The 10,199-nt window shown below is 42.9% G+C and overlaps 1 protein-coding gene across 1 annotated transcript in view; it reads left to right on the forward strand.

Annotated features, from left to right (window-relative positions):
* Positions 1-10,199, forward strand: part of SDK1 (sidekick cell adhesion molecule 1) — a 551,260-nt gene that overhangs the window by 286,349 nt on the left and 254,712 nt on the right. The window contains exons 6-7 of the mRNA XM_019512615.1: positions 5,744-5,855; positions 6,829-7,019. Of these exons, the coding sequence (XP_019368160.1) occupies positions 5,744-5,855; positions 6,829-7,019 (303 nt within the window). The remainder of the gene's footprint in view (positions 1-5,743; positions 5,856-6,828; positions 7,020-10,199) is intronic.

A 10,199-nucleotide genomic window follows, 5' to 3' on the forward strand; every position in this document is an offset into this window, starting at 1 on the left:
TACTGTGCATTAGATTAGTCTAATGCACAGTAAAGCATCTTGTGTAGATGCACCCACTGAGCACCAGGGTGACAACCTAGAAAGTCTGAACAGTTTTACTTTATCTGCTCATCTGAAATGGCATGTTTGATGGCCAGTTTTGAAAGAGGTTTGTGCGCTGTATCTCTTGTATTATATCCTTAAAACAAAAGCAGCATTGTAGGCACCTTTTTCACAGCACTCTTTTCTATCTAGGTTTAGGATCGCTGATACTTCCTGAAGTGTTTTTTTCTGCAAAAGAATTTCCTTTAAAGGAAACTATGAATGTGTGGGCCTTGATCCCATAGATACCACCTTGTTAAGATTGCATCCCTCATCCTGTTTCCCACAATACAAGAATATAGACTTCATCCTTCACTGGGAACCAGGTAGATGTCCTTGTTGTGTTCAGAAGCAGGATAAGGACCCTAGTGAATTACAGCAAGTGACTCTTGGGTGAAGTAAATGGAGACTTTGGCTGTACTTGAGGATGAAATATGGATGTGTGTGCTGCCTACTTAATGTTTATATGAATTTTTAGTGTCACATATATGCCTATTATTACTTCTGGAACTGACATTTCTAGGTACAGTAACAAGGTTTGAAGTAGTAAATATTTTGTTGAGCTTCACATAATGTGAGGATGCAGTTTATTATATCAGATTTAGTAAGTTAGGCACATTAGCTTTCCATTAAATGGAAAGCCATTGTTCTCCTACTATTACGTCACAATTCGAAAGAAACTTGCTAGGTCTTGATTTGCATCTTTTTTAACCCTGCGTGTTTGAAAACCATTCTTCGATGAGTAATTGTAATCGACTTATTACAATTTCTAGGACACCGCGTGAATGGAAAAGAAATAAGCCCACATTCTATTAATTGGTCTCCTCGTTACAATTAGTGTTAAAGAAGTAGATGAAGCCCTGCCTATAGTATTGTTGTGGCTGGGGAGGTAAAGTGCACTCCTGGTTCCTGCACTTACCTGTTTGCTCTACAAAAGGCCATTTTCATGTGGCAAACTCCTTGAGGTTACAACAAAGCCTGCTTCTATTCTGTGATGGGTTTTGAAGTGGTCTGATTCACCCTCCCAAGGAGCTGATTAGTAGCATGCATAGTTTTTCTCTCCCAGAGGTAGAGATGAGTAGTGATTCATGCCAAATTAGTGCCTTGTTTGTTGAACTTCTAACATTTACTCTTGATATCCTTCACCTCTGGACAAATCAGTGGTGAGTTTTAGTTTCTGTGGTTATTTCCCTCATCAGTAAGAAATTGTTAATCTGATTGCCATTCTTTTTTATATTTCCTCCCTAGTTGCGAGTAGTGGTAGATCCCTATGGTCATCTTCAAAAGCTGATTTGCCACATGCCAATATCCAGCTTGCCGTTCCTGGCCATTTTGGGTAAAAGACGGGAAAATCACTGAAGTTGTAAATCTTTATGGGATGTTTGGAGATGCATTTGTAACTGTATTGAAAAAAAGGAAGCGGCTAGTGCCTCACTTTAGCAAAGCATCTCCACTGAGGACAGTGCTTAGGCCCACACCCCAAGCTAAAACGTCACAGAAGCGCAGCCCTGAATGAGCCTGTGTCCCAGGGAGCGTGTTAGCACTTTTCTGAATAAAGGCCTAAGATTGCAATCCATGCTGCCTTCTCTCCTGGCATACCTCCCACTGGGGAGAACATGATTAAGGAATAAAAATCTGAACACTGCAAGGTTCAAAATGCTACTACAAAAATGTTGCTTTTTTTTTTTCCATTTTATATTTCCTTAAGCCTCAGCTCTGTCCAGCATGTGAGGAAAGAATCAAAGGTCTTTCAGCTACTACCATACTTACTAGATAAACTGAATTTTCCTTCCTTTCTTGCTCTTTGTGGCTCTCTGCTGTAGCACTGTAGTTTTCAAACGTTTTTCATTCGCAGAACCCTAAAACATTTCAAATGGAGGTGTGGACCCCTTTGGCAATCTATTATGTGCACAGTGAACATAAGTAGATAATTCCTGGCAAACCGTTGTATTAAAAATAAAAATAATATCAACGACAGTAATACAATTTTGTGACCTCACCTTTTTGTTCTAATGAGATGATTGAACTTGGTTCTTGGTAGGAAGCACATGAACGTGTGGTAGGATAGGTGACAGGTTCAGTCTTAGAACTCCTTCAGCATCCAATTTGTTTTGGTATTTCATTTTTATTGATACTAAGGCTGAAAACCCACTTTCATATAAGTACATGGTGGTGAACAGCATCAAGACTTGAATGGCCTTATCTGTCAGATCAGGGTGCTCCTATTTTATTTTCAACCAGAGTCGGACAAGAGGTTCCTGCTTGAATTCAAGTTTCAGTCCCCAACCACTGGATAACCTGAGTAATTGCTCTTCTTCTTTAGCTATTAGACGGGAGCTAGAGCTTCAGTCTGCTACAAAAGGTTACGTATCCACTCGTTCTCATTGACCATTTCAGTACTGGTGAAACAGATTTGAGCACCAGCAAATATTCCTCGAGCTTGCTTTTCACATCACTGTCTAGCATCAATTCATTTCCAGCCAAAAAGCTATCAAGGGTTTTGAGTGTGTCAGAATTGTTTTCTCTTCCTCAAGAAACCCCATATTGAAGCTTCTTGATGAAAGCCATCAGGTACAGTACCCTGAATATGCAGGCAGCCATTTCCCTAGGGGTTCTTCAGATTGCCATGGCAAACCCTCACATTCTTGGTGGGTCTTTGCAGATGAAGATGTTAAGAAGGTAACTGCCCATGCCGGTTGCAGGCCCACTAGCGACTAATCATTCCAGCTGCAGAGAAGCGAACCCTGCTGCAGTGGTAACACGTGTATGGCTGCTTGCTGCTTGTTGAGGGTGTATCTTTCCTTCTACTCCTCTTCTCCTCAGTGTTGGCTCTGCGTTGACATTCAAAGAAGGCTGTTGCCTTTTTGATTTGGAGCCTCCAGGCATCATGATCTGCAGTCTGTTTCCCACAGTTTGTGGTCAATACTGCAGCAGGCAGAAAAGGACCACTTCAGAGTGTCCTTGAAGTGCTTGGGTGGGGCCCTGCTGTTGTATTTCCCAGTTACCAATTCGCTGTACAGCACAGCCTTTGGTAGGCGGTTGTCATCCGTCTGGGCCATGTGGCCTGCACACCGCAGTGGAGTCTGCAGGACAGTCACCTCAATACTGGTGGTATTGGCTCTTTGTAGCACCTTCATGTTGGTGACAATCCTGCCACTGGGTCTTGAGAATGGTGCGGAGACAGTGCTGATGAAAGGACTCAAGGAGGTGTACATGGCATCGATATAAGACCCATGACTCAGCACTGTGCAGTATGGCGGAGATAATAACAGCTCTGTACACCTCGACTTCGGTCTGCACCCGCAGGTTTTGACTATTCCAGATCAGCTTGTAGACTTTGCCGAAGGCACTGCTAGCTTTTGAGAGTCTGTTGTCTACCTCCTGGTCGATTGTGGCATCATATGAGATGACACTTCCCAGGTAGGTGAACTGCTTGACAGCATTTAGTCCAGTTCCTTTGGTAGTCATCTTCGGTGGCACATAAGCTTGGCGTGGAGCTGGCTGATGAAAAACTGCAGTCTTCTTTAGGGTGATGGTATGTCCGAAGAGTTGTGCTGCGCTAGCAAAGCAAGTGGTCATGTGGTGCAGGTCATGTTGGGTGTGGGCCACTAGGGCACAATTGTCTGCAAACGGATGTTCACGGATGAGTTGTTGCAAGGTCTTTGTGTGAGCCTGTAGCCATCTGAGGTTGAAGACATTTCCGTCTGCCCAGAAGTGGACGTAAACATCTTCCTCACCTTCCCCAAGATTGTCTGACACTTGTTGGTAAAGAAAATGGTGAACAGGGTAGGCACGAGTACACAGCTTTGCTTAATTCCAGTGGAGATCAGGAAGGGATCAGAGAGGTTGTTGTTGTACTTGATTTGTCCATGCTGACTGCCACGGAGTTGCCTGACCACGGTGAGGAGCTTACGTGGGCATCTAAGCTTCTTGAGACTCTTCCAGAGGCCATTTTGCCTTAGTGTCAGATGCCTTAGTAAGGTCAATGAAAGTGATAGACAGCCCCTTGTTCAACGGCCGGCACTTTTCCTGCATTTTGTCTGAGCACAAATACCCTGTCTATCATGCCTCTGTTTGCTCCGAAGCCTCACATATTCATATGTATTAGATGTGCTGTGAAGATCAGCTAGTAGGTATCCCTAGACCCCACCAGACTTTTGCTGATGGCCTCCCATCAGTTTTGTAGGACCTAATTTTTCACTAAAAATATGTGCAGTTCTTATTGTTCCAAATAAAGGTTTCTCTAAGCGCCTGAAGGCACTGCCAATTTTCCCAATGGAAATTCCATCCAAGCTGGTATGCGTGCACGCATGCACTCTCTCACTCATTCACACGCTCACTCACACACTGACACACCCACACAAACACATGTACACACACACGTGCCTGTTCCAGTTTCTACATCAATGTTGGCGGGTGAGCGCAGGGGCTGCAGGGCTCCTTTGCCACTGGGTTCCACGTGAAATGGTGGCAGTGGCAAGATGAGGCAGGGCTGCCCAGATGTGCTCTGCCTGCTGGCACTTGGGTGGCCTCTGGCTGTGCGGGGAGCCGGAGCAGCGTCAGCACCAGTGGCGCTTCCCCTTCAGGCAGAGCCACCATCTTTACAGCCACCTTTCCCAGACCTAGCCATGCTCCGTGGACCCCCACGGCTCTGCAGACCACAGCTTGAAAACCACTGCTATAGTAGAGTTAGTAGGACTTGGTACCTTTCCTCTGCCAGTCTCCCGTTCTATTTACCCTTAATGAAAGATTTGTGCATGGGTAAACCCTCCTTAGCACAAAGCATTTGATGAGCCAGCTTGGATTTACATCCATATGGATATATTTTAATTTCTTTTCTCTGTTACTCCTTTAATGGATTCTTTATTTTTAGGAATTTTTATTATTCCCTTATTCATGTTAAAAAATAGCTATGGGGTGTTTGTTCCCTCCAAGTGAATAGCTCGAAGCAAAGAAATAACTTATTGGTATTTTAATTCATTTATTAAATGCATACCCAGAAAATTTAGAAATGAAACAAAAAGCAGCCTTTTTACCGTTTTTCTAGTGTCTGCTGACTGTTGCATAAGCTAAATTATTTACAGTTTGCTGCCTCACAAAAGAGAAGCAGATTTGGGTTATTTACTTTTCTGATAAGAAAAAAGGATTGAAGTTGCTGTGATATGCTGCTTTGTTAATTTTGTATTTGTTCCCCGGTGTATAAAAATCCTTCTAAAGCACTAACGCGAGTACTGGCAGGCTCTTTTGAAATGGTATGGAAGTTGTAAGATTAAAAAAAAAAAACCCACATGAAAAGGTCTTAAAAATATAAGTCAGCAAGTGTTAGATAAAAATAAAAGTGCTCAGTAGTTGAAAACCTGTAGGATGCTTAATTTGTTTGCTCTCCATTTAGGAGAGGCCTCTGCACTCCATATGGGAGTAGTCCTCATGAGCTGTGTGTTTTGGATGATGGCAAGCTGAGTATATTGAAACAGCGTGTTTGTACAGTATAATGAAAACCACTGAAAATGGCCATGCTGAAGGTCTCCCCCTAATGAGGAGATTAAGACCCCCCGGGTAAGGTGGAAGAGAGAAAATCATAGCCTCGTCCTCTGCCTGGGAGGTTTCAGTCGTCGTCGGTGTTCATGCAGTGTTTTCACGCGGTTCTTTCTGCCCTTTGTAGATGCCAACGACTCGTCGGACATGACGGCTCCTGTCATTGTAATCCCCCCACAGAATACCAGCGTGGTAGCGGGGAGCAGCGAAACCATGCTGGAATGCGTGGCCAACGCAAGGTATTGTAATAGCAGGAGCAATAATAAAGACCCATTTTAAGAAACCGCTTTCTGTTCAAGGGGAGAAAGAGTGTCCGTTTTATTTCACGGTTGCAGTAAGCATAGAGCCTGCTTTTCTCCCAGCAATAAGAAATCTGGTTTGTCAAGCCGTGTGGCCAGTTTAACATACAGATTATTTCTGGGAAAATAAGGCACTAGAAATAATTGCTTTCCTACCTGTTACTCGTAGAGGAAAAAGGGAGAAAACAGAAATGTAACATTTTGCTGCCAGCAAACACTGTGGTCCAGAAGTCCATAAATGTTAGGGGTTAATCCTATTCTGGTTGTGTCACCTATTGCATGTTCACAGCCTACACTTCCTCTTAATTGATTTTGGAGGACTTTCTTCCATTCTCCTCCAGCTGCATAAATAGAGCAGAGGTGGCATGGTACTGCATATACCCACTAGAGTTTTTCTGTGTCCAGTGATTACTACTCAGTTGTTTGCATTAGGACACCAACTAATTGCCAGAAGTCACTCCTATTAAAGGCACTGGAAATTTAGCCATTGCATATATTGGGAGTAGGATTGAACTGCAGGAAAGTTAAAGGGTTGAGGCTCTAGATGATAAGAGGGCCAATTGATTACCTCTCTCTAAAGGCGGAGATGTTCTTGATCTAGTTAGTGCTACCTCTGTAATTGAGTCATAATGAAAGCACCTCCCTTGCAGCTGATTCCCTTAGTTTTTATTTTTAATGTCCTTTGCTCAGACAAATCAAATCATTAGCATTTCATTTCCATTGCTATAACAATTAGCTGTGCTTGTATATGAGTAGTTTGTAGCCATGATACATGGCCATTAGATCTGGATTTATTTCTAAGCAGCTAATGCTCAGTCTACCAAGGATATTGGAAGAATAAGGTGAGTTGTATGCTCTGGGTATCAGTGCAGATGCCATTATTCACTGGAATGTATTTTTTCCCCCCTTGCAGACCTGTTGAGAAACTAAGCATTTCCTGGAAGAGAAATGGAATAAAAATAACCAGCGGAATTAGTAGTTTTGGGAGACGTCTCACTATTACCAATCCGACCTCTGCTGACATTGGGATGTACTTCTGTGTGGCGGAGTTGAGAGACAGCCTTGTTGAACCAGCGAGAGCAAAAGCCTTCCTATCTATTTTGGGTAGGATTTCTTTAAATCTAAAGAGAGTGTGTTTTATAGTAAAATCAGGCTTGGGCTTAGATACAATAGGAAATAGAATTGATATTTTAATATTTCATCGACCTTAGATTTGAACCTCTCCTCAGTGAATGGGACAAAAGAGGTGAAGTGAGGTTATCTTGCAAATTAATTCAGCTCTTTTTCTCCATGAATATAAATTCATCAGGCATGCTCTCTTTTTTCTTTAACTGATGTGAGTCTGAATATCCTGTGAAACTTAAATTTAATCTTGAATCAGCAGTAAAATCCTTATTGGACAGATTCCACATCTTGGCTTTTAGCTGCATTAAACTCTGATTAACTCCCAGCTTGCTAACATTTCGTTTTAGGATGTCAAGTGCCTGTTTTTCTGATGCAGCCTTTTAGAAGGGCTTTTGTGCATTTTTGCGCACTTTTACAAGCCCCAGCATGGGGCCAAGGATGTTCCCAGGCGCATAGCCAGGCAGATGTCACTAGTGAGGTAACAAAAGGGAGAAGAAAGCTGATTTAACAAGAGTGCTATGGGCTTTACCTCTGACTGGAAGAGAAGAATTGGAGCTTGATTTTCTTAAAGGAGCATTATTACATGCCAATTAAACTTTAAAATAGTTTAATCTCCCCATTAGGTATCTGGGGTATTCTCTGGTTGTCTTTTCTAATGTCACTAATTAGCAATAGGTATTTGCAAATTCAACGTCCCCTGTGGGGGCCTGTGTGGCCCTTGACTAATTCGTCATGGCTCAGTCATGGAAGGTTTTCTGTACCCTCAGCTTGCGAGGATGCTCAGTACCCCACAGGAAGCCTTGACTGTCTTGTAGGATCAGGCCTTATTTCCTTCACCCCATGGCTCAAGCCCTCTAACCATAGCCTCCCTGGATGGATTGGGTAGGAGGAGGCTGTGTAGCATGTAGAGGAAGACTCACTTTGTCCGTAGGTATTTTGGAAGTCAGCAAAGATGGGAAAAAAGTGAAGGGCAGAATTGTGTTCTGTAGTTTGATAAGAGGTTACATATCAGAAAAATAAATGCTGGTGTTGCTTTAGTCCTTTAAATACACAGCTTGGCGAGCATATGAAAAATCTTTCCTTGCGTCACTATTTTATGCTATGTTAATGTTATCGTGGAATTGGATTATCCCCCGTGGCACAGATATAGAAAAGCTAACATGCCCTGCAGGGGCACTGATCTGTTCCCACCATCATCATCCCCTTGTGGGTTTTTGCCAAGGGAGGAGGATTGCAATTTCCTCCAGGCACTCCCATGCTATCAGAGACTTCAGCAAATGCCATGCGGGCTCCCCAGCTACCACAGTCATCGCTCCTCCTGGGCCAGCACTGCTCGCAATCTGGACTGTGGCAGACCCCTCGGGATGTCTCGGTGCAGAGGAGATGGTGTCCTCCATCTGGCACTGCCTCCCAGGGCTTTCCTGGCAGAAGTCAGCAGAAACCAGAGGGAAATTCAGTCCCCTGCCAGAAAAATCGCATTGATGCAATTAGAAAATGCCTGTCCGGGGCATGTCATATGCTGACAGGAAACAAATGACCACTTTTGACTCTTGATAAAGCTTGGTGGGAAATTTTAAATGCAAAAAGGGGCTTTTGAGTTATGATCCAGTGGTGATTCCATCAGCCTTGGTCTGATTTTTACCACGTGCCGTGATGACTGTGGCTATAGATACCTATCCTAGATAGACAGATAGATCATTTTGCTGTTATTGGCCCCCAGACTGCTTGGGTGGCTCCGAACTGATGCACAGGTGGTGTAGTAGATTTGCAGATAGAAGTGAGCACGCTGTTCTTTGCATCTCCTTCAGCATACCGCAAGACTCATATACAGGCTCCGTTTCACTGAAAGTGCTTTAAGGCAGTTTGTTAGAGAAAAAGTAGCTCCTCTCTCTTCAAAGCTCAGTGCCAGTTTCAAACCACCCGGTCCCTCCCTTAGACTGTAATTTAGAGCAGGCCGCATGAAGTTTGATTCCAACTTCTTTCCTTTGTACTCAGGTTCCTTAGAATTACCACCTCCCAGCTTCCTTGCCTTTAAGGAGCAGGGACACATTTCTTTTATTTATGATTTTGGTTGGGAGCGCTTCTTTATTCATAAGATTTTATTGTAACGAGTTTAATTTTGCTACTGTGCTGTCAGATCTTGCCTGGCTCAATGCTTAAAGCACTAAGTGTAAAAGGCTCTTAAATATCGTTAGAATGAAACTGAAAAACAATCATTGGGGAAGCATATTAAAATAGTGATGCCTCCTTTGATTAGCACCTTATCTCCTGCCTTATTTTTAGATGTTTTATGCATTTCTTACTCAGTTTTATGGGACTGTCGGTGAATGATGTTATGAAAAGGCCCGTAGATACGAAGAAGCAGATGAAAGAAAGCAGAAACAAATTGGTTACCAATTACTTTTATTTTGTCCTGATGGAACAAGACACTTTAGTTGCAGGTGTTTACTCAGTGTGTCAGCAGTCGCTGCTACTTTTCTTTATTTATGAGTCTCTTGAACAGCAGGATGGATTCCAAACAGGAAGCTGAATCAAGGGATTAGTAGTTAATTCATGAAGAAGCGGCTCGTGTTCAACCTCAGAGCTCCAAGATGGAACAGGGCCATTGTTTAATTAGCAAGGGAACCACATCTGGAGGGAAGTAGTGATGGGGGCCAAAAACAGAGTCTGCTCTTCCTAATGCAGTGCTCTTTTCAGAAGCATTTCCCTCTTAACTTACATTATTAAAATCTGTTTTAATAGCAGTTACCCAGACACTGCTTGTGTCTATCCATTTGCGGGCATGAAATATTTGTAGAGAGACAAGCTGATTACCGCATCCCGCTGTCAACTGCACTGCTTGGTGGAGTACTGTAGACCAAAATGTAGTAAGAGATCCAAAAAAAAAGAAAAAGTGTTAATAGAGTTTCTTTTAAAGCTTCTCATGAAAGGTCAAAAGTACCCACGGATTAAAACAACGATGAGAAACACATGAATAGTTGGATAGGAGGCAAAGACAGATGGTCCTCCTGTTACCATACAGAACAGCAAAAACGATGAAAAGAGATGCCGTCAAGAACATTAGAAAGATTAAAGCAGCTAAAGCATCCTTAAAACACAGTGTTCCCAATTAATATGGCACGCAATGAGGAATCGACATAAAAATGCTTTATTAGAAGC

This window comes from Gavialis gangeticus, unplaced genomic scaffold (genome assembly GCF_001723915.1).
Source record: "Gavialis gangeticus isolate Ggan-Ray unplaced genomic scaffold, GavGan_comp1, whole genome shotgun sequence".
In the NCBI taxonomy this organism is placed as follows: domain Eukaryota; kingdom Metazoa; phylum Chordata; order Crocodylia; family Gavialidae; genus Gavialis; species Gavialis gangeticus.